The following is a 23,730-nucleotide window of genomic DNA, read 5'->3' as shown; positions in this document are numbered from 1 at the left end:
TAGGAACTCAAACACTGAGATCCTGCTCTGTTCCAGTAACAAGAAGCCGAAAGCACCAGCCTGAAGATGACGAGTGAGACCTCGTCGAAACGTCGCCTAGACACCCCAACTCTTACACGGGAAGACACCCGAAGACACCAAAACCTGCATTCCTGTACCCGTGAAAATCTACGAAAGCAAATATATATATATATATATATATGTTTGCCAGCTTTGGATAATATTCAATGCATCATACAAAGATGACAAGAACAACCCTTCTCAGTCAGGGAATAGGCCCACCTAATCCAGAACCCCTTTTCCACCAATGGTCGACCTTTTTTAAAGAACCACAAGACTTCTTGTAGTTGAGGCTTCAACCAAGACTTCAAATCAGTGAACTTCCATTTCATTGTTCTGCATGGGACAATGACAATAAAGATATCGTATCGTATTTCTGAGCTTCCTGCTCTCTCCTCATGAAGCCAAGAACACCAAGGAATTCTGCAAGAATAATCTGCAGGAATTGCTGCTAACTGGTCATAGTTTGTAAATTATTATTCTGGGAGTTTGACTCTTCATGTGTAGATGAGACTGGCCACTGGCTTGCCTGATTCTGGTGATATGCACGAGTAGAAAATATTGAGATAACACCAAAGTTTTAATCAAACACTTTTGCTTTTTCCACAATCTCTGAGAACTGGGCCTAACTGTCAAGGGGCAGTTAAGCACATTACGCTTCATCTTTTCCTGGCACTTGCCTTGACAACCCTAGTACTTAACGCCATGTAAACCCAGGGGACCAAAGTGAGTGTCATTACGGCACAAGGTGTCAAAGAGTTGGAAAATCTAACTTACCTGTTATCACCACTTGTGCAGACCCCATTGCCTTAGCAGTAAGCAAAGTCACAAGTCCAATGGGTCCTGGAAGATGAGCAAAAGAAAAAAATAAGGAAGTGTTCTACTACCCTTTGACATTTGTTTCCAGGTTGGTTTACAAGATGAAGATCTTTCCTAATACATATTTTCCTAAGGATGTTGTCACGCTGCCGTTTGTGTGACTGCCAACAGGAGGCGCTGCAAACTGCAACATGACAACAAACTGGGCCATTGGAAAAGCACTGGGGGATGAAGAGAAGGGACTCAGGTGGGCGGGTAGCCCTGGCCAGCAAGTGGAGGTTTGCTGAGGTCCATGGGGTGATTTTGGTGTGGAGTACGGGGAGAGGTGGCTTTGGTGAGGAGCAAACGTGGGTGGCTTGGGCAAGGGGGTTGCGGTAGTTGGGGTTAGCAAGCAAAGAAATCATGGGCGCAGCCATTAGCAAAACAAGAAAAATGGAATATAATTTTAAAGCACAATCCAAGGGTAGGGCCTTTTCTGGTGTGGAATGCCTTGCCATGTGAATCTATGAGGCTTCATCTCTATATTGCTTCAGGTAGTTGGTGAAGACCTGGCTCTTTTAAAATTCCTTCACTTAAGGCTGTCACTAGTTCAGTTCTTTGTTTACCTCGTGCTGCTGGAATTGTTCAAACTGCTGGATATGGTTATGTTTTTTTTTATTGTAGGAAGGGATCTTTGAGGATGGTATTTGGTTTTACTGCTTTTAATTCTAACATGTTAAGAATGGGTGGTGCTGTGGGTTAAACCACAGAGCCTAGGACATGCCGATCAGAATGTTGGCAGTTCGAATCCCCACCACGGGGTGAGCTCCCGTTGTTCGGTCCCAGCTCCTGCCAACCTAGCAGTTCGAAAGCACGTCAAAGTGCAAGCAGATAAATAGGTACCGCTCCGGCAGGAAGGTAAATGGCGTTTCCATGCGCTGCTCTGGTTCGCCAGAAGCGGCTTAGCCATGCTGGCCACATGACCTGGAAGTTGTATGCCGGCTCCCTCAGCCAGTAAAGTGAGATGAGTGCCACAACCCCAGTGTCAGTCACGACTGAACCTAATGGTCAGGGGTCCCTTTACCTTTATGCTAAGAATAAGTGCATAAAGCAGCAATAATACAGCAGCTGAAATAGTTTAAAAGGCCTGGGAGAATAAAAAGTTCTTTGTCTAGGGACAAATATACAGTAGTGTTAGGTACCCAGTGAGCCCCGGAAAAACTGTCTGCGGACAAACGCCGGCTCCCTTGGCCAGTAAAGTGAGATGAGCGCTGCAACCTCAGAGTTGTTTGCAACTGGACTTAACTGTCAGGGGTCCCTTTACCTTTAAAATAATCACCAGCTGGATTCTCTGGACCAGCCCAAGGGTAAAGGTAAAGGGACCCCTGACCATTAGGTCCAGTTGTGACCGACTCTGGGGTTGCGGCGCTCATCTCGCTTTATTGGCTGAGGGAGCCTGCGTACAGCTTCCGGGTCATGTGGCCAGCATGACTAAGCCGCTTCTGGCAAACCAGAGCAGCGCACGGAAACACCGTTTACCTTCCCGCCGGAGTGGTACCTATTTATCTACTTGCACTTTGACATGCTTTCAAACTGCTAGGCTGGCAGGAGCAGGGACCGAGCAACGGGAGCTCACCCCGTCGCGGGGATTCGAACCGCCAACCTTCTGATCGGCAAGTCCTACATATCCCCATGTGAACATTATGCACTGCCCACTGGACTCAGAGATGGCTACTTAGCTTGGAAAAACAGCAAAACAGGGTATTTCGTACCAGCACCACAAATTAAGACCTTGCTTCCCAGAGTCACTCCGGCTCTTCGGCAGGCGTGGATTCCCACAGAAAGAGGTTCGATGAGGGCACCTTCCTCATAGGTCACATTGTCTGGAAGTCTGCAGCAAGACAAGGCAGAGAAACATGTCACACACAAAAATCAGAATGGTAATGGAAGAAAGTTATGATCTACTGCAGTGGTTTGCAATTGGTTGTCCGTGGACCCCAGTGGGTCTGCATAACCCACCCAGGGGGTCCGTGGCACATACTTAAGCATCCCATGGCAGGGAAGGGCAGGAGCCTGGTGTCAGGATTGTGGCCCCTGGATCTGGGGGAAGGGCTGCTCAGCTCAGTCACCTTTGGTAGATGGGGGCTGCTATCTCTCCTGCCATGGCTGCAGCCCCTCTTGCAGTGGCCTTGGGGCCACGTGGGAAAAGTGAGCAGGTGGGTCACTCCTAGAAGGTACCTTTCATACTGGCACACAGCTTGGCTTTTCGAAAACAGGCAGTCAGCAGTACTTGGCTAACTGGGAACCACTGATCTACTGAATCAGAAACACCAGTAGAGAGGCAGATTCCAGAATAACAAATATCCTCCCAAGTCCATTTAGACCCGGTCAAAGTTCCCACCTCTGCTTTGAAATGTCATCCTATAATAACTTGGATTTGGCCTATTAACCTTAGAACTGCTGAAGCATAGCTGTTAAGTGTCTAAAGAAAGAGCAAAATTCCTTACTGCAAATTTTGACAAACACATTGCTTGTGACCTCCCAAGTTGACCAGTGGGCCTTGAAATTCAGAAGTTAATCTACTCATCTAAGGAGGGCAGAGTTGTTGGGGTTTTTTTGGTCCCTTCAACACTGGCTAAAGCTTTGTTTTTCTGAGGAAGGAGGTGAGAAGCCATTGGGTAAGGATCCATTATCCTCCCATTTTTTACCAGCTGTTAGAGGCTCTGGGAACTGCTACCCTGAGAGGGACACAGGGGTCTCCTAATGGTTTTCAGCACCCTTACGAAACTACTTTGGGGGAAGCCATGACTGTTTAAAGTAGCACGATACTGCTTTAAATGTATAGTACAGATGGGGCCTGAGTAAGATTAGCATAGTACCATATTTTGGGATTCCTTTACTCTAGAACTCATGATAAATATTTAGAAGACATAACTGAACTAATACAAAAATGTGTATCTATGACTGAAGACCCTTGGCAAAGAAAGGGGAACAGAAAGCCGCCACCCCCCAAAAAAGTATATTCGTGAGAACACTGTATTTTCAGCATTTATATAAATGGGATTCTCTGCATAATCCCAAAACACACAGTGCCCACCATAATTAGTAATGGCGTACAATGGTCTTGTTGAGTTGCTTCAAGTCTAAAGTGCAACATTTAAACGAATGATCTGTCAGATATCCATGAGAGGGGCCATAAAAGCTGATAGGAATTCTTAAATATCACCTGAATTAGAACTAAAAACAAGAAAGCACCTGCAAAAATCACACTCAATTTTCCCTATTCACTTGTTAGGTTAAGATACTGTTTCCCATTTTATTTGTCACCCCAGTCATGGTATTGTATAGTCTAGATATGCAAGATCAAGACTTCTGGACCAGCAGACTTCTGGACTTCAAGATCAACAATAACAATTTGCGCAAAACCACACTCAGTGGAGAAAATCGCTTTGGCTAGCATGTGTTCCCATAACAGGTATTTGCAACTAACTTGTAGCAAAAGTTTGCATCGTGCTTGTAATAGCGGCACAGGTTCCCATCATCAGGAGGAGTTGCACAGAAGAAGATGTTTGGAGACAGGTTGTATCGGCCAGTTTTGCAGAATTCATCTGTTTCTCGAGGAACTCCAGGCTCAATAGCCACTCGGTCACCTGGGACACATCAAGGATGCAACAAGATAAGAGACTGGACTAATTGTCATGTAAAGAGGTGACCTGTGTCTTGGAATCAGAGATCAGACTGCAACGGCCTTGGTCCAGTATATCTGAAGGAGCGTCTCCACCCCCATTGTTCTACCCGGACACTGAGGTCCAGCGCCAAGGGCCTTCTGGCGGTTCCCTCACTGCGAGCTAAGTTAAGGGAGCCAGGCAGAGAGCCTTCTCGGTAGTGGCGCCCTCCCTGTGGAACGCCCTCCCACCAGATGTCAAAGAGAACAACAACTACCAGACTTTTAGAAGACATCTGAAGGCAGCCCTGTTTAGGGAAGATTTTAATGTTTGATGTTTTAGAGTATTTAAATATTTTTTTGGAAGCCGCCCAGAGTGGCTGGGGAAGCCCAGCGGGGCGGGGTATAACTAATAAATTATTATTATTATTATTATTATTATTATTATTATTATTATTATAGCACAAAATATATCAAAACATACTAGGAAATCACATTTTCAGACAATGCAGCTTAACATCCTAGCATCCGTAGGTGAACTCCAAGCCATTTTCACACATATTATCTCAGTAAAACTTCCAATAGCCCCTGTGCCAGGACCATTACAGTGGTACCTCTGGTTATGAATTTAATTCATTCCAGAGGTCCGTTCTTAAGCTGAAACAGTTCTTATCCTGAGGCGCGCTTTAGCTAATGGGGCTTCCTGCTGCGAGCGCACCTCTAACGCATGATTTCCGTTCACATCCTGGGGCAAAGTTCACAACCAGGAGCAGCTACTTCCGGGTTAGCGGAGCTCGTAACCTGAAGCATTTGTAACCAGAAGTGTTTGAAACCAGAGGTACCACTGTACATTTATATTTTAGGTGATGTGGCTTAGATAATAATCGAATGCTTAAGGTCACCTAGTGAGTACATGGTACAAGTCAGTAAGATTTTAAGTGAGCACAGGGATGGGGAACCGATCACGCTCCAGATGTTGTTGGACTCCAACTTGCATTGGTGAACGTGGCCAATGGTCAAGGTAGATGAGAGTTGTAGTTCATCAACATCTGGAGGGCTATATTATCTCCACTGTAATACTAAAACATTCAAATCAGGTTTCCATCAGTTCCAAACTCAGCAGGCGGATGTCTGACAAAGAGTTTCCTTTGAGGATTTCTGACATTTCATCCAAACACAAAAGTTTAGGATCAGAACTTTCCTTCTCCTAAACGGTCTACCTTCCCAGGTTGACAAGCCTCACCTGCCCCTTACTTCCCACTACAGAATATGCAGAAACTGCCTTCTTGACCGTTGGACCCACTATTGGCCTTGTCTGCTCAATCTGACAGAGCCTGTTTTCGCATGCAGGGAAAGTCCCTAACTCACTGAAGGTCTGAGACCCATCAACTACCCTCACCTGGCTCAACTGGCCAATCAAAGCCGTTTCCTGGGTGTGGCCGCTGTTGCATGCTGACAGCTTCCAGGAGCCACAGGTGAGAGCTGAGTGCAGGGTGGGGACCAAAGGTGGACAAATGACCCCAGGAGGAGTATGACATGTCCCCCACCAGAGGTGCTACCTCTTCCCTAACACCACATGCACCCCACAAAAGACATTAATCTATCCTAGAGATCTCACCAGCCATCAAAAGGAGGTATGTAATCACCATGGTCACTTTGATCTGTGGATGAAGGTCTGTTTATGGTGCCACAAGCACCACATTGCATGCTGGGATTTGGTCATGTGCTTGTAGCGCTGTGGCACCATTCCTCTGGAATTCTTCTCCATTAGAAGTGAAGGCCCAACATAGTCGTGCTTTCAACGTTCCATTTTTCCCCTATCTCTCTAGTCTCCCTAAATTCACCGGTTTTATTTCTGAAGTTTTAAATGCTTGTTGCTTTTTATGTCTTAATACTGTTTTTTAACTTATGGAATATGTTTTATATTCTGTTCTCCACTTTTTATGCTTTTTTATTGTTTGGCTGTACTGTACCTTGTATTCTTGTACAACAAGGTCTGGTGGAGTTGCTTTTTACATGAGGTTATAAGGCGCTTTGTGGAGGAAGTGCGGTATACAGTGGTGCCTCGCAAGACGAAATTAATTCGTTCCGCAAGTCTCTTCGTCTTGCAAGTTTTTCGTCTTGCGATGCACGGTTTCCCATAGGAATGCATTGAAAATCAATTAATGCGTTCCTAGGGAAACCGCCTTCAGACCAGGTCCGGGGACAGTCTGTCCCCGGACCTCTTCTGAAGGCTGGGGGGGGGGGAAAGGGATTTCTTCTCACCCCCAGCATTTTAAAAAACCCCGGGACAGCGGAGGACTTCTCCACTGTCCGGGGCGATTTAAAAGCCCCTGGGAAGGCAGGCAGGGGGGACAAAGACTTTTGCCCCCCGCCAGCCTTCAGAAGGTGTTCCCACCCCCCCGCCCCGCTTCGGAGCACCGTTCCGAAGCCGGGCGGTGGGGGAAGGTGTTCCCCCGCCCCGCTTCGGAGCACCGTTCCGAAGCGATCTTCTCCCCGCAGCCCCAGGTCCGGGGACAGCGGGAAGCGCTTCCCGCTGCCCCCGGACCTCTATTGAAGCAAGGGGCGGTGGGGAGAAGCGATCTCCCCGCAGCCCCTTGCTTCAAAAGAGGTCCGGGGGCAGCAGGAAGCGCTTCCCGCTGTCCCCGGACCTGGGGCTGCGGGGAGAAGATTGCTTCTCCCCGCCGCCCCTTGCTTCAAAAGAGAAGACCCGCTGTCCCCGGGGCAAGCTTCGTTTTGCGAAGCAAGCCCATAGGGAAATTCGTCTTGCGAGGCAACTCGAAAACGAAAAAACCTTTCGTTTTGCGAGTTTTTCGTCTCGCGAGGCGTTTGTCTTGCGGGGTACCACTGTACATGTTTAAATAAAATAAAAATGAATGAATAAATGAAGGCCCCTGCTCACCTGTCTTTAATTTGGTCACTGCGGATCCCACTTTGACAACTGTTCCTGAAGCCTCATGGCCCAGCACTATGGGGTTCTTCACAACAAAATCCCCAATTCGTCCATGTGTCCAATAATGGACATCAGAGCCACAAATCCCTACAGAATGCATCTTCAAAAGCACCTCTGGGAGAGAAGAGACAAATCAGAGAGTGAAATCTCCTCAGGGAAAATCTCTTATCTGCAATGCAAATACACCAATATCAAGAAAACAGTGGACGGCTTGGAAATCACTTGGCTTTTCAATATTTGTGTTTCTAGTTATTTTCTAAGTGGAAATGTCTGGAATATTGACATTTCTTTTCTGGTTTCTTGCCAGAAGGCTCCTAGAATATTTCAAAGATGTAATATCTAGTGCAGGCAGGTTTGAGTCATGGCCAGTTGACAGCCGTTGCCTAGATTACCTGTTTTCCATCTCACATTACCTGCTGATTCATGTATGCCCATCAATCTACCTGCTTGCTATTTTGTATCTGTTACGAGTGGTTAAGAGTTACCATTTTCTGGAGGAAAGACTTATTTCTTCAGAAGTGCTGAGTTGTCCAATGAGCAGAATGCAAAATTCACCAGGCACATTTTAAGTGGCTATTGGTCACTTGTGACCAAATGAAGGTGACTGGACACCAGGATGGTGCCCGACATCTCCATGTCTGCTGAATGCCTGGGGATCCTTGGATTTTGCCTATTTTCATACAGTAACAACACATCCTTTGGAATTCTATCAGTGATATTGTATCTGAACAATCAGAACGAATTTCAGGAACCAAAAAGTCTCTGGTTTATCTGCAAATCTCACTGCATTTCAGAGATGTACATGTTTTGCTGAATTACTTGTACATTGAACAGAAATTTCAGAATCAAATTTACTTGAGATGTTAATTGGAATTCACCTCTGGGCCATTATTTGGGTCTTGTGTGCACCTACGGTGAGCCAAATGCACTGGACTTCAACGCTGGGAGGAGAAGTCCTTAATTTCCATACAACAATGGGTTAATGATTTGTACTCCCTCCCTTGAGTTGAGCTGGCGGTGAATCAACATAAGCACAAAGGAGAGAAATATGAGAACATTTCACTAGCTTTTCTTGAGACTTATGCATGAAGTCATAGGAAGCAACCCAGCATATCTGTATTACCAACTCAAAACACATGAATCCACGACTCCCCTTTCTATGCTGACTTTCTGGATTTTCGTTTGCCTGATATTTTGGCTGCATTGTTTGAGAACTGTAAGAAAACAGCTTCTGTTAAATGCAGTAGCACTGCTGAGCAGAGGTGTGAGGAAGGCTAACAAAAGAGAGCAGAGGCAAAGAGCAAAGTCCATCTGCTGCAAGAGCTGCACTTGCTCATAATTGCCTAACACTTGCACTGCACAGACCTCATTGGTTCACACCTGCGTAAGCCACTAGAGGCCTCTGTGCTGATGCATTTGGAGGGGTTTAGACTGGGGTCTCCCTTTCATCATCCTCCATCTTAAAAATTAGGACCCACTTCACTCTAGACAGGTGTCAATCCTATTTGTAGTCTGGCTACTTCCATCAACCATCCTGCTCCATTTGTTAGAATGTGGTGCTGATGGTGCCAAGGTTGCAGGTTCGATCCCCATATGGGACAGCTGTGTTGCAGGGAGTTGGACTAGATGATTCTCAAGGTCTCTTCCAACTCTACAATTCTATGCATCTATGAATCTAATTTTCTGCCACTGTTGTAAATAAAAATATGCCCTTTTCCCTTATGGGGTATCCAAGAGCCCATATAGAGTCCTTACATAGGTTCCCTATTGGTAGGAGAAAATAACAGAGGCCAACCAGAGAATATTGAGAAGCAAAGCAGCTAGTAAGCTTGATCTTTATTGATCTGTTGCAACAGGGTACCCCCCTCACACGCAGGAGAGGAAGAGGACCCAGAACAATGGCCTGCAAGGCCTTATAAAGACTTTTGAAATTCCCCTTCTCTAGATCAGGACCACCCCCAGAAACATTATGCATACATCACAGAAGGGGTGTAACCTAAGACCACCCCTCAGATACATCCCACCTACATCACAGAAATTTAAATGTTGTTTTTCTCTTCTCCTTGTTTATCTCCTGTCTAGCAGGTTCCTTGATTGGATTTTCTGGGGAGCCTGGCCATTCTTTTGTAATGCTAAAATACTTATTTCCTGGGCCAGGTCTCAGGCTCACACCTTATTCAAACACAGATTAAAGGAAGAGACAATGGGGGAGGCTTTTCCATTTTTAACCTTGCAGAGAAAGGATTTGGTCAGTTTAGGAATCAAAATGGTTCCAGGTCTGCCTTCCTGTACTGATCCATGTATGTGGAGTTATGAACATTACTATATATCTAAAACCATAAAATTCCTATCACAATTCCCCCCCTTTGGGGCTAGAATTTTTCTTAAAAATTTTTGCCCCACAAATAATAACATCGTATGTTGTAAATGGATGTCTTTGTATGAATATATCATAACACATGTTGCGTTTTGCTACTAAATTACTTGTGGCATTCTAACACTTTGGGAGAGACCATTTACTCAATAGTGTTCTATGCTTTACACCTAGCAGGAAGGTAAGGTCCACTAATGACTGAAAAGTGCAGTTTGCTTCCCCCCCGCCATTTTAGTGTTCTCAGGTGTCAAGGTAGCTTTTCTGTGGTCTCACACTGACATAGTGCTACAGCAACACATCCCTTCTGTTGAATCCCCTCAGGGCTTTCATTTAACCATGTCGCCTGGCATTCACCATAGCTGGCACAGGTTTTGGGCATCTCGTGAGGGAGAGGTCTTCGCCTTGGCCTTTAGCTATGGGATTTTATTATAGGCTGTGGTCTCGCACTCGCACAATGGGAAGTTGCTCACTTGCACTTAAAGGACCAAAAGCTAATTGCAGCCTGGATACACTTGCCCAATTCGAACTGAGTCCAATTTGAATTTATCTTGCCCCATGGTTCTCAACTCTTCAAACCAATCTGTTAAAAGAAAACCATTCTTAACAAGGGCAGTTGTCCAAATAAGTCAATTTAAGTCTATAAGGGATCATTCCTGCTAAACCAAAGCATATCCACCTTCATGTTTCTTAGAAGCTTCTCCTTGGTAAAGCAAGTTTTAGCACATTTTTTAAAATGGGTAGGGAAGGTTGGCATAGTGCCAGGTGGAACAATGAAATGTGGTTATAAATTGAGCTGAACATTGGACTACACAATAGTGTGAGCTATTAGAAAGTATAAAATGCATGAGAATTCTCCATTGGTGTGTAAGCAATAAGACATTAAACATAAAAACAGTTACACACAATAAATTGCCCCCCTTTGTGGAAATCACACTGTCAGACACATTTCAACATTCTTACATAATAACACATAATACAAAACAAAATAATTAAATATCTGTTGCATATCTTGACACAATTGTGATCTTTTACGTATGTATCTTTTGAATCCTGGAGCACAGTCTTAAGGTTCAAAAGTGGGAAAATGTCCTTGCAATTCAACTCCTCCCCCCTTTGTCAGGTCCACTCCCCCCTTTGGCAGTCTATATCCTTTGAAAGAGATAGCTGTGGGCACTTTGAAAACTCTGTTGTTGCTGGTCTTGTGATGGGTTGACTGAGTTGAGGGGTTGTTGCTGCTCATCATTGCACATCTGTAGAAGTGATATCCTGTAAGGGGCAGGGTTTTGGGGTGACTTAAAAACACAGTTAGACAAGAAGGATGTCCTCCAGTTTCCATGGGAAGCTGCAAATAATAAAAAATCTTAGCACATTAAGCATTTTATTTATTTCAATATTATTATCACATTTCCACATAATTACTGTTATTATCTGCTAAGTTTGTTTGCTTCCTTCACTTAATTTTTGTTGTTGTTGTTCTTTTCATATTATCAAATAAAAAATTACTCCACATGTAGAGAAAGAGAACTGTAAAAATACAAGAAAGGTTAAAAAATAAAAGGAAAGCAAAAAATTAGATTACCAGTTAGATGAAAACAAACTTGACACAAAAACATCAGATTCAGAAAAGACCTATTATTAAATATATTATCAAAACCACGCAGATTACTACTAGACTGAAAAAAAATACAAAGGTTAAAAAATACAAAAGAAAGCAAAAAATTAGATTACCAGTTAGATGAAAACAGACTTGACACAAAGACATCAGATTTAGAAAAGAATTATTATTGAATAATACAAAGATATTATCAAAAACCGCACAGATTACTACTGGACTGGGGGAAAAAGGGAAAACAATGGGGAAAACTTAAAATTCACCATGTGCTATCCAATAAAAGGACTTCATGAAACTGACTTTCAACATGTGATGAACATGTCCCCAAAGTAAAACACACACACACAAATGACCTATGAGGAACCAAAAATAAATGCTAAGACACACAATTAATAAGCAACCTGAAGTAACCTGAAGTAATCTGTTTTGGCATTCTAACATCCCAAATGAAAATAAAAGTGTTTCTTGATGTGACATCAGCTGTAATGTTAATAGCGGAATACTGGGAAATGAGTTAATACCAATAAAAAAATGAATGGCAATTTTAAAGTTGTGCAAGTAATTTGCACTAGCCAAAATGACAGAATTAATAAGAAATGCTCAGGCAAAAAGGTAAACAAATACCATTCCACAAACAATGTTTGGTTGTGCTTCGATTAATTTCATATATATAATGGAAGAACTGATAAAACGAACTTAATAAACGAAACAAATTATTTGTAACCTAAAAAAAAATATGTCAAAGCCACAAAGAGATAGATGGAAATCAACTAATATAGCAGGGATTCAGACTTGTTTTGCTGAACAGAAAGAAAGTGACTGTTTGCCTTTAAGGGAAGAAAGACAAAAAGAAAAACAAATGCAATTACTTTTTATAGAGTATTTAAATCACTGTTTGCATCCCGTCATTATCATTTGTGCTGTGGGAGAAAAGAAAGGACACTCTGTTAAAAGGGAAAGTTATTTCATGTGAGAGGTCTGTCAGGAAATGCTGTTCCTAAAATGCATAGGCATATACACACCTGTTGAAAGGGAAAATTATTTCATGTGAGAGGTCTGTCAGGAAATGCTGTTCGTAAAATGCATAGGCATACACACACACACACACACACACAAAAAAAAAAAAAAACTGTTATAAAATTTAAATCCCATGGGGGGGGGGAACTACTCAAGAGAGGAACTCACAGTGGGAGTGCTTTGATATTTACCTGTGAAAAGAATTTGGCATGTCCAGTACTTCACTCTTTTGTATTAAGTAGCCCTTGGAGCAAAACACATTAAGGTTTCTCCCTGCAGCACACTGCTCTCCAAACCTTCTCTCTCCCCCCTTCCTTTCTCTCTCTCTCTCTCTCTCTCTCTCTCTCTCTCTCTCTCTCTCTCTCTCTCTCTTTAAGCTGATCTAGCCTCTGTGCATGTGCAGAGTTCATGTCTCAGCAAACCTTTTATACCATTGAAAATGTTGCATCTTTTGGCTCAATTAGAATAAGGAAGGGAAAGGCAAGGAGTAGATTTTAAAAATAGGGTTAGATTTGAAAACAAAAAAGAGAAACTCAAAGCTAGCAATTTCAGCCCAAGCAAACTGAGACTGCTTCCTTTATGTACAGGAAAGGGCTAATATCCCTCTGGCCATTCGCGGAACAATCAACCGCTCTCTTATTTATGAGTAAAAATGGCCAGGTAAGGAGTGGTTTTTTAAAATAGGGTTAGATTTTAAAACAAAAAAGACAAACTCAGCAATTCAAGTATTCACCATTCAGCCCAAGCTTCCTTTATGTACAGGAAAGGGCTAATATCCCTCTGGCCATTCGCGGAACAATCAACCGCTCTCTTATTTATGAGTAAAAATGGCCAGAGCGTTAGAATTCATAGGATTTTTTAACATTCTCAGTCATTTCAGCCTTACCATTTGCAGACAAATTTTACTGCCCCTTTATTTACAGGATTGGTCAAGGCGCATTCTACTTGACTATATGAATTTTTATGTGCTTAAACTTTTAATAGACTTTTAAGTTTGATTTTTTTTTAATAGTAGACAAAATGATAAATACTGTAATCACTCAACTGCCTGATATCACCAGTTCTGCTTCAAACATCATGGCTTCACCTCACACCTTTTAAAAAAACAAAGAGCAAATCTGGGCTGAATTTCAACTCATCAGCTACAAATTGGGAAAGTTGAAAGGGACCAGGGGTCATCTAGTCCAACCCTAAAATACAGGTTTCATAGCAAGATTTGAGCAAATCTGGGCTGAATTTCAACACATCAGCCACAAATTGGGAAAGTTGAAAGGGACCTGGGGTCATCTAGTCCAACCCTAAAATACAGGGTTTATAGCAAGATTTGTACTACCAGAAACACACACATTCACCTCTCACCTTTAAAAACAAAGAGCAAATCTAGGCTGGATTTCAACTCATCAGCCACAAATTGGGAAAGTTGAAAGGGACCTGGGGTCATCTAGTCCAACCCTAAAATACAGGGTTCATAGCAAGATTTGTACTACCAGAGAGATACACACATACTTATGTACACAGACACAACTGGGGAAGAGACCACAAGCCATGCGCCTATCATGTACTAAGGAAAAAGAAAATAAAAGTACCCAACCCTTTTAGCAGATCTTGAAGCTAGTTTGAGTGAGAGTTTACTTCCTTAGACTAAAGAGTGCAAATTCCTATAGAAATTATCTTTAAAAGAAGATTGAAGTTAACATTTTTCCTAAGATAGGGAGAGGATCTTTTATAAAGCAAAGTTTAAACAGCCATAGATTTGATTTAAAAGGAATACAAGAGTGAGCAATTTTTCCTGAACTTGCAGAGGAATAGTAAGCCTAATCTATGCCCCCCCCCCCTTTGCAGTTTCCTTTAAAGGAAGCTTACTCGGGAGTAAATTTACCTGGCACAGAATAAGAAGGAGAAGGGGAAAAAACCCTGAAAGAGACAGAATGAAACAAGGGGGGGGGGGCATTTTCTAAGAAAAGAGGCCAGGACATCTTATTGAGACTGATATCAGGAGTCTTACAATAACTCTTCTGTCCAACCAGAACTGGACTCAGATATTTTTCTTAGAAGGAACACCATACTTTCATAGGCATATGCTTAATGAAATACATACACTGCATTTTAGCTTGAGAGAGCAGTTGGCTCAACTAGGCTTTTGCAGCAGAAACATTAGGTTAACTTAGACTGGAACACAGGTGTACTCACAAACTCAAAAGTTACAACACAACTTCATTTACCATTAGACTTAAAATCACCCCCCCCCCCACTGAAACTAGAGAAAGGAGGTGGGGTAATCCTCCTTTCAGAACACAAGTAGCATGCATACAGGATTTTACCACTTGGGAGAAAAACTCTCTTTTAGAGCCTCTCTCAAATAACAAACATTTGCACACTTCATTCTCCATTTTGTCTTGTTTTTAAGACTGATAAGGTTCAACATGGCTTCCTTAGATTTAGAATTTGGAGCAAGCTTGCATTTTTATTTTAGATGGCACATTTAAGATAAGCAGCTGCTGGATGTTGCCTAAGCACAATTTAAACACTGGAAAAACGTTTCTTAAACACAAATTGAAGGGGACTGTCAGAGTCCAGGCGGGAAGTAAGCACCAACTGGGCTTCTTTCCCATCAGGAGTCTGTGGGTTCATTTCTTTTGATTGAGGTGCACCCATTTTAAGAATTTTAATAGCGCTAGCTTTTACTTTTATACTGCAGTCGGGGTTTTATCCCCACTTTTCAGGAAACACAATAAATAACCCACAGTACACTCAATTTGGACAACTCCGAGAATTAGTACTGTGACACACCGCCGTTCGTCTGGCCTGACTTACTAGGCTGGTACAGCTGTTGGCCTTTCCTGGCTACTAAGCTAACAGTGCGGTCAGCGATCTCAACCCCCCCCTTTGGTCATTACTCAGCCAGGGAGCCCACAGCAACCTCCTGCCTTTTACAATCTAACCTGAGAGTTCCCTACTGGACGCTTGCGTAGCGCAGTGCCAGATTGGGACTCAGAAATGACAAAGAAGGAAAGGAATCAGGTGCCCTTGCTTTCTCTGCTCACAGGTCATCTCTAACAAAGATCGCCATGGCAGAGGTGCGGCTACACCTGGGAGTTAAATAGTTTTCAGTACAGAAGAAAAAGCACGACCTTTTTCTGGGCAAAACTCCGAAGGAATAGGTCGGCATATAGACTGTAGAAGGGAAATGAAAGAAGTCACACACAACTTTTGCCTGGGCATACTCCGAAGGGCTAGGGCTGGTGTTGAGATTGAGGGGACAGAAAGGAGAAGGCAATTTTTAGATGAGGAAAAAAGTAGAAATTTTAGATTTGAAGGGAAAAGGGAGAATTAAAGAATTTTGGTTGCTGTGGTTTAGAGACCCCAACCCACTACCCGTGTTTCCTACTTAATACTCACTTCCGCATGCGCTGTTCCTGGTGATCCCACGATGTCTTGACTGGTTGTTTAAGGCCGGCCTGATCAAGATTTGCTTCCTCTGGTTAGCCCCGCTGAACTCCAAGTTATTGCCAGACCCTGGGACCGATGGAAGACTGGTTATTCCTCCTGGCAAACTGCCTGGTGCGCGCTGGATAACCAGTCCTTCCTCGTTTCCAGAATCCGGGTAACCAAAAGTCCCTTCGTGCGTGGTCGCCATCTGTTGTAAATAAAAATATGCCCTTTTCCCTTATGGGGTATCCAAGAGCCCATATAGAGTCCTTACATAGGTTCCCTATTGGTAGGAGAAAATAACAGAGGCCAACCAGAGAATATTGAGAAGCAAAGCAGCTAGTAAGCTTGATCTTTATTGATCTGTTGCAACAGGGTACCCCCCTCACACGCAGGAGAGGAAGAGGACCCAGAACAATGGCCTGCAAGGCCTTATAAAGACTTTTGAAATTCCCCTTCTCTAGATCAGGACCACCCCCAGAAACATTATGCATACATCACAGAAGGGGTGTAACCTAAGACCACCCCTCAGATACATCCCACCTACATCACAGAAATTTAAATGTTGTTTTTCTCTTCTCCTTGTTTATCTCCTGTCTAGCAGGTTCCTTGATTGGATTTTCTGGGGAGCCTGGCCATTCTTTTGTAATGCTAAAATACTTATTTCCTGGGCCAGGTCTCAGGCTCACACCTTATTCAAACACAGATTAAAGGAAGAGACAATGGGGGAGGCTTTTCCATTTTTAACCTTGCAGAGAAAGGATTTGGTCAGTTTAGGAATCAAAATGGTTCCAGGTCTGCCTTCCTGTACTGATCCATGTATGTGGAGTTATGAACATTACTATATATCTAAAACCATAAAATTCCTATCACAGCCACTGACACTGCTCTTCTTGCCTTCCGCTGCGTGCTATGTCTTGCCTGTTCCTGCTTGGCTCTCAGCCAAATGATCCTTCACTCTTGAACCTCATATTAGTGAATAACCAAAGGCAAGGATTTCTCCGTTAACTCAAGTAATTCTGAATAGGACCTTTGGCCTTTCATAAAACATTCCCTTGATTTGTGTGCTAAACACATGGACAGCCATAGCAAACATACATAAACATATATATAACTCACGCCACTCATTCCACCCCCCCCCATGAGACAGTACAGAAATGGCAGCATCTAACTAACCCCTGCAGGGACGTGGGTGGCGCTGTGGGTTAAACCACAGAGCCTAGGACTTGCCGATCAGAAGGTCGGCAGTTCGAATCCCCGTGACGGTCCCTGCTCCTGCCAACCTAGCAGTTCAAAAGCACAACAAAGTGCAGGTAGATAAATAGGTACCGCTCCGGTGGGAAGGTAAACGGCATTTCCGTGCGCTGCTCTGGTTTGCCAGAAGCAGCTTAGTCATGCTGGCCACATGACCCGGAAACTGTACGCCGGCTCCCTCGGCCAATAAAGCAAGATGAGCGCCACAACCCCAGAGTCGGCCACGACTGGACCTAATGGTCAGGGGTCCCTTTACCTTTACGTTAACTAACCCCTGCGGCAGGTGAACCTTCATTCCAATGCACAAGCAGCAGAATATGTGAAATGGAGACATGTGAAAGATACAACAGCTGGTTCTTTGGCTGCAGAAATCGCAAGGTGCTTTCTCCTCCTAGCCAGAGATATCTACTGCAAGCTTCTGAGAGCTCCATCTTTCACGTGTCAATTTAGAGAAAGAAGAACTTACAAAATTGGCACCGGGACGAGGACACATTTCCCCTGGATATTATGACTGTTTATGCCTTGAAGAGTTACTTTATAAGATGCACCAGACCACAAGACACACCTAGTTTTTGGAGGAGGAAAACAAGAAAAAAAATATTCTGAATCTCAGAAGCCAGAACAGCAAGAGGGATCGCTGCGCAGTGAAAGCAGCAATCCCTCTTGCTGTTCTGGCTTCTGGGATAGCTGCGCAGCCTGCATTCACTCCATAAGACGCACACACATTTCCCCTTACTTTTTAGGAGGGAAAAAGTGAGTCTTATAGAGCAAAAAATACAGTAATTAAGAATTGAAATGGTTACCATTATGCCTTTCACTGAACCAAGTGTATTGCTAAGGCAATAAATTAGCCTTCAGCGGAGGTTGAAGATTTAATCTGAATACCCAAGGAGCCTGACTTTATTTTGCACCAAATGGTGATGATTCATCTGACAAGAGGTATAAAATACATTTTGTTAAAAAAAATCACAAGCTGAATGACAGCTAGCCTAAAGAGACCTACCGTTGGGACCTGGTTCAGGTACTGGCCGGTTTTCCTGCAAGGAAACAAAGGAGACAACATTCAGCTTTCTTGAAAACTTTCTGTTGCTTCCTCTAGGTCTAGGATTATATTGAAGGCTGGTTCAGGTGGCCTACTATAGCAAATTTCTCACCATCCTAAAGGCCAACAGTGCTTGGCTTATACTGGAAGAACACTATTCAGAGGTAGAAAACTGGGAATAAAGCAAACAGATGTATTTGAGCCACTTGTGGGTCGAAATATGAGCAACTTCTTCCAATTGCTGTGAAGCTATGTCTACAAGGACTGTGCTTGCACACAACTTAGATGAATTGACTGGGTAGTGCTAATGAATCCAAAGAGGATGAACTTATTACATTGCACCAGCTTGAATCTAATCAGAATTAAATCCTACCAAGTTCAACTGATTTTTTTTAAAAAAAAACTATTAAGTTAGGATTAATGGGTTAATTCGGAGTGCAACCTTAATCTTCCTAGCCTGATGTAAGATTTTGCCTAGTTGCTTCCCAATAATTTTTACACAGGGAAATAAGATATGTCAATATATCAGAACGAAACCTATAAAAACTCCTCTTTCCACTAGGCAAAAAATGGTAAACTTCTTAAATATGAGCAGAAAGTTTGTATGTTTCCTTCCAAGTCAATTCTGATTCTGCACCACTTTAATTCTGAGAAGAAATGTTCAAAAATTTAGCACTTTCAATGAAGACTCAAGTAGGATTGCCTTCTGCCCTCATTGCAACAAGCTTTTTGAACATTCTACATGCAATGTTCAAATTGAAAAGCTTCAGAGAAAGTACACTCACGGGGCAATCCTATGTATGTCAATTCAGAATTAAGCCCCAGTGAGTTCCATAGGACGAGATGGTTGGACAGTGTTCTCGAAGCTACGAACATGAGTTTGACCAAACTGCAGGAGGCAGTGGAAGACAGGAGTGCCTGGCGTGCTCTGGTCCAGGGGGTCACGAAGAGGCGGACAAGACTAAACGACTAAACAAGAGTTCCATAGGACTGCAAACTCAGTCTTCACCATTTAAAGAAAAGTGAGTAATAAGTAAAAGGAAAGTGTGATGAAAGACCTAAAACTGCTGTAGGAATGCAGTGGAGCATGCAAGTAAGTCTTTAATGTTTAGCCAGTGAGCAAACATAATATTGGTTGTGGGTGAGGGATACATGTCCAAGATGACAAAATCTCAACTGGTGGCTTCCAACTTAACAATTCTGGTGGCACAAGGACTTTTAGCTACATGGTGGAATCTCCCTGCCTACTCATCTCCCTGCACACCCTGTAAATCAGCTCGGGGGTGGGGGTGGGTTAAATGAACCTTTAGAACAGAATGAGAGGTCACATGGGGAGGGGAGAGGGGGAGGAAGTTCCACTGTACAGCAAAAAGTTATTTTTGCTAGAGCTACCACCCAAATGGGACGCGGGTGGCGCTGTGAGTTAAACCACAGAGCCTAGGTCTTGCCGATCAGAAGGTTGGCGGTTCGAATCCCCATGATGGGTGAGCTCCCGTTGCTCAGTCCCAGCTCCTGCCCACCTAGCAGTTCAAAAGCACATCAAAGTGCAAGTAGATAAATAGGTACCACTCCGGCGGGAAGGTAAACGGTGTTTCCGTGTGCTGCTCTGATTCGCAAGAAGCAGCTTAGACATGCTGGCCACATGACCCAGAAGCTGTATGCCGGCTCCCTTGGCCAATAAAGCGAGATGAGCGCCACAACCCCAGAGTCGGCCACGACTGGACCTAATGGTCAGGGGTCCCTTTACCTTTACCACCCAAATAGCTAATCATCTGATTTTAGCCTGCTCTTAAAAAAATGTGATCCTAGCATTAAGAAACCAGAAACATTTGCCCACACCAAGATGGCGCCCTTACTGCAAATAGGTCACATCCAACCATAGTTGTTATGCACATGGCTTCTCCCAAAGAATCCTGAGGGGTAAACTAAAGTTCCCAGGATGCTTTGGGGGACAACATATGCTTTAAATGTATGGTGCATAAGCTCATCATTACCTATCTGTTGTGAGGAAAGCAACATTCCATAACTACGGAGAAAATGCTAATAGTTCACTATCAGCCTTGTGACTAAACTCCAGTGGTAAATCTTCCTTTCTTATCAGAATTCAAGACATCAGAGAGGTTAAGGTTTATTAAAATTCCACAGTAGCAGCCAAAGTTCTCGCAAGGAAAGCAGCACACGGGAAATGAGAAAAGAACAGTACAGCAGCTTAGGATACTTCACAGCAGTGGCTTAAAACACAACAAGGTCATTCCCCACCTGCTATGTTTCAAGCCACATTCGCACAGTTCTGAACACATCAGAGAGGGGTCAGGGATGTATTTACCCAACGCACATGACCTTTTTGTTTCCCTGCCCCAGCAACCCACCCACTCTCGGATTGCCCATTCATAAAGCTGTCACATGTGCATGCATGCTCATTTGCGCATGTGCAATGACTTGTCTCAAATGTGCACAAATACAAAGTGAATGCAGCTTAAGTTTTCTAGTTGGACTGTAGATGGTTTAAGAAGAAAAAAACCACATAAAACAAAAGTATTTGTCAAGAAACTACAGGATCGCTATGAATTGTGGCTAATGTATGTACGTAGCATCAAGAATGAGCTGTGAGAATGCAATGGATGTGGACATACCCATAGAGCAAGAGTGGTTGGTGGCAACTGCCTTCATTCCCTGTTCATGGCTTCCCAGAGTCATCTAGTCAGCTTCTATGGGGTGAAGGATTCTGAACCAAATTGACTTTCATTTTGACCCAGCTAGGTGCTCATGTTCCATCCCAAGTTGATCAACAGCACAAGATTTATCTGCATGCATTTGTATACAACCTTGCTCCCAACTTGGAACCCAAGGTGACATCCATGTGGTTCCCAGGCACTCACTGGACCCAGACCTGCTTAGCTTCAGCAAGATGGTGGCCTCATGTGTCACACACTGAAGCTATTAAGGTTTGGGTCATACTCCGTAACTCATGAGCACATGCTGTGTACCCATAAAGAGAGAGAAAAATCAGTGTTCACAAGCTGGGTAAAGGCAGAGTGTCTATGCACTGTGCCCATTAATCTGTCATGCATCAAGGAACTCCCTTGCCCTGAACTGCAAAGGAGTTTTTGCAGCTATATTATCCTAGGCACACTTACCGTATTTTTCACTCTATAAGATGCACTTTTTCCCTTATAAAAAGTAAGGGAAAATGTGTGTGTGTCTTATGGAGCGAATGCAGGCTAAGCCCAAAGTGAAAACAGGGAGACGAAGCACTGCGCAGCGCTCCGTCTCGCTGTTCTAGCTTGGGGTTAGCTGTGCAAAGCCTCCGCAGGGCAGCGGGGTGCCTTCACCCCGCTGCTCTGCGGCTTCAAAGGCTGTCCCCGAAGCCAGAACAGCAAGAGGATATCCTAGAAGCCAGATCCCTCTTGCTGTTCTGGCTTCTGGGGTTCAGAATTTTTTCTTCTTGTTTCCTCCCCCCCAAACTAGGTGCATCTTATCGTCTGGTGCGTCCTATAGGGCGAAAAATACGGTACCTGGGATCAAATGCCACTAAACAGCACAGGACTCACTTATGAGTAAATGCTCCATTTTTGCAAGTGGCATGGAATGCCCAATTCTATGCACATTTATTCAGAAGTAAGACCCACAGCATTAGATTGGCTCATCTCAGCTATCTGCCAATCGCCCATTCCCACCACCCTTCTTAGTAATACCCCTCCCCACCTTCTTACTATATAGAAGGATCTGGCAACTTCTGTTTCAGTGTATCTGAAGAAGTGTGCATGCACCCGAAAGCTCATACCAAGAACTAACTTAGTTGGTCTTTAAGGTGCTACTGGAAGGAATTTTTTTATTTTGAGCATTAGATTGGGTTATTCTCTAGGAGAAGCTGTCACTCAGCACTACAAGCACATGTTTTGAATGGAAAATGGTGAAACCTCAAGGAAGCAGTGGGAAAGACCCCCTTCTGAAGACAAGGAGAGCTGCTGCCATCAATAGGAGACAATACAAACAGACCAATAATCCTACATTTGAGTAATTTTTTAAAGCCCTATCCTACTCATGCTGACTCAGAAATAAAACGTTCTGCTGGATTCAAGGGGCCTCCCAAGGACTGGATTGCTTCCTGATGCTGCAAGCATACACCTGTTTACTCGAATGTCAGCCTCGCTGTGCTCAACGGCGGGTAAGCGCGCACAGTCCTTTCTCAAAGCATTCTGGGCACTGTAGTTCGTGAAGCCTCGCAAAGCCATTGCAAGTCCGGGAAGCGCAAACTACACTACCCAGAGACATTTGAGGGAAACGCTGCGTTTAAATAAGGCCACGGCTGCACCGCTCTCGCTTCAAGGGCGAGCTGGGGGCAAGTTTGCAAGCAGGCGACACCGGGGCCACACACGCAGGCACGGCTCGAAAGGAAAAACCGAGCAAAGCCGAAAGGCCCGGCCTTTTTCCAAGGCGCTTTTGCAACGTGCATGCATGAAGGCGGCTGAGGCTGCAGCCCCGGGCAAAAGTAAACCGCGACCAGCCGCCCCCCTCCCCGAGTTGGAGGCCGCCATGCAACGCCCGCGCGCTCCCGCCCCACCCGAGGCCGCTTCTCCCTGAGGGAAAACGGCACGTTAAAGTCCAGCGGGGCCGTACCAGGCGCAAGTCGCCGGCCTTGTGCACCACCACCGACAGGTTCGCGCCGTCGGGAGCCGCCATCGCTGTCCGCTGAGGTGACGCGCCTCCAAATGCCGCCGCTGCAGCCGCTTCGCCTCCTCAGCAGCCGGCCGCTTCTCGCCGCCCTCTGTTTGGTCGGGGAACTTGGTCCTTGGTGGGCGGCGAGGAGCGAGAGAGCTCGGACTTCGCCCCCCGCGGCCGGGCCCCGGCTCAGTGGAGCGGGGAGCCGTGGCGCAACGCCGCCTTGCCCCTCTCTCTACCTGTGAGGCCTGCATGCGCTATCCTCGTGGTGCTTATCTAGGGCACGTTGCCTGTTGTGTCCTCACACAAAACCCCACACAGACTTAGAAGAATAGAAGAATATTCCATTCTTGGAAGAATAGAAGCATAACCCCACCCCACTCACCATTCCTCTTTCCCCCTCTTTTCTTCCTAACCTAATACTGCATGCAACACCTAATGACTCACAACAAAAGAAACTGATCTTGAAAAAAGAGACAATGCATTTATTTTTGTAAACGACGAAATCTTTATATATATATATATATATATATATATATATATATATATAGGAGGCTGGGAGAAGACGTTGCTCCTCTGCGCAGCTCCAAGCATCCCTCTTCTTGCATTGTTTTCACCAGGTGCCTGCAGCATTCAGTCAGTAATTCCCTGGCTGCTGAACAAGCTCAGACCTCTTTTTGGGGGTGGGGGTGGGATTTACTACACCACCCTTCGGGATTTTGTATGTGTGCTTTTGCAGATCTGAGGCTCCCAACCCTGCTTGTATCTTCCTCTTATGGGTCGATTTTGTATAAGGCAGTCCTTGGAGCAACCCCACAATTGCCTACCCTTTGCTCCCATAGGTTCAGGTTGGGGGTCACAAGCA

General features: G+C 44.3%; 1 protein-coding gene across 3 annotated transcripts in view; it reads right to left on the bottom strand.

Moving 5' to 3' along the window:
• Nucleotides 1–23,106, bottom strand: part of SORD (sorbitol dehydrogenase) — a 31,388-nt gene extending 8,282 nt beyond the window's left edge. Inside the window, exons 1-7 of one of the 3 annotated variants that reach the window (XM_081169251.1) lie at nucleotides 22,824–22,870; nucleotides 18,165–18,198; nucleotides 8,354–8,486; nucleotides 7,425–7,589; nucleotides 4,349–4,508; nucleotides 2,631–2,749; nucleotides 838–903 (exon numbers count right to left, since the gene is read on the bottom strand). In XM_081169251.1, the coding sequence (XP_081025377.1) occupies nucleotides 838–903; nucleotides 2,631–2,749; nucleotides 4,349–4,508; nucleotides 7,425–7,575 (496 nt within the window). In that variant the 5' untranslated portion in view covers nucleotides 7,576–7,589; nucleotides 8,354–8,486; nucleotides 18,165–18,198; nucleotides 22,824–22,870. Of the gene's footprint in view, nucleotides 1–837; nucleotides 904–2,630; nucleotides 2,750–4,348; nucleotides 4,509–7,424; nucleotides 7,590–8,353; nucleotides 8,487–18,164; nucleotides 18,199–20,197; nucleotides 20,216–22,823 lie in introns of those variants that run through there. The other 2 variants (XM_081169249.1, XM_081169250.1) reach the window with 2 other exon arrangements.
• Between the last annotated feature and the right edge of the window lie 624 nt (nucleotides 23,107–23,730).

This window comes from Podarcis bocagei (assembly GCF_964188305.1).
Source record: "Podarcis bocagei genome assembly, chromosome: 14".
Classification (NCBI taxonomy): domain Eukaryota; kingdom Metazoa; phylum Chordata; class Lepidosauria; order Squamata; family Lacertidae; genus Podarcis; species Podarcis bocagei.
This window is presented reverse-complemented; position numbering and strand designations above follow the sequence as displayed.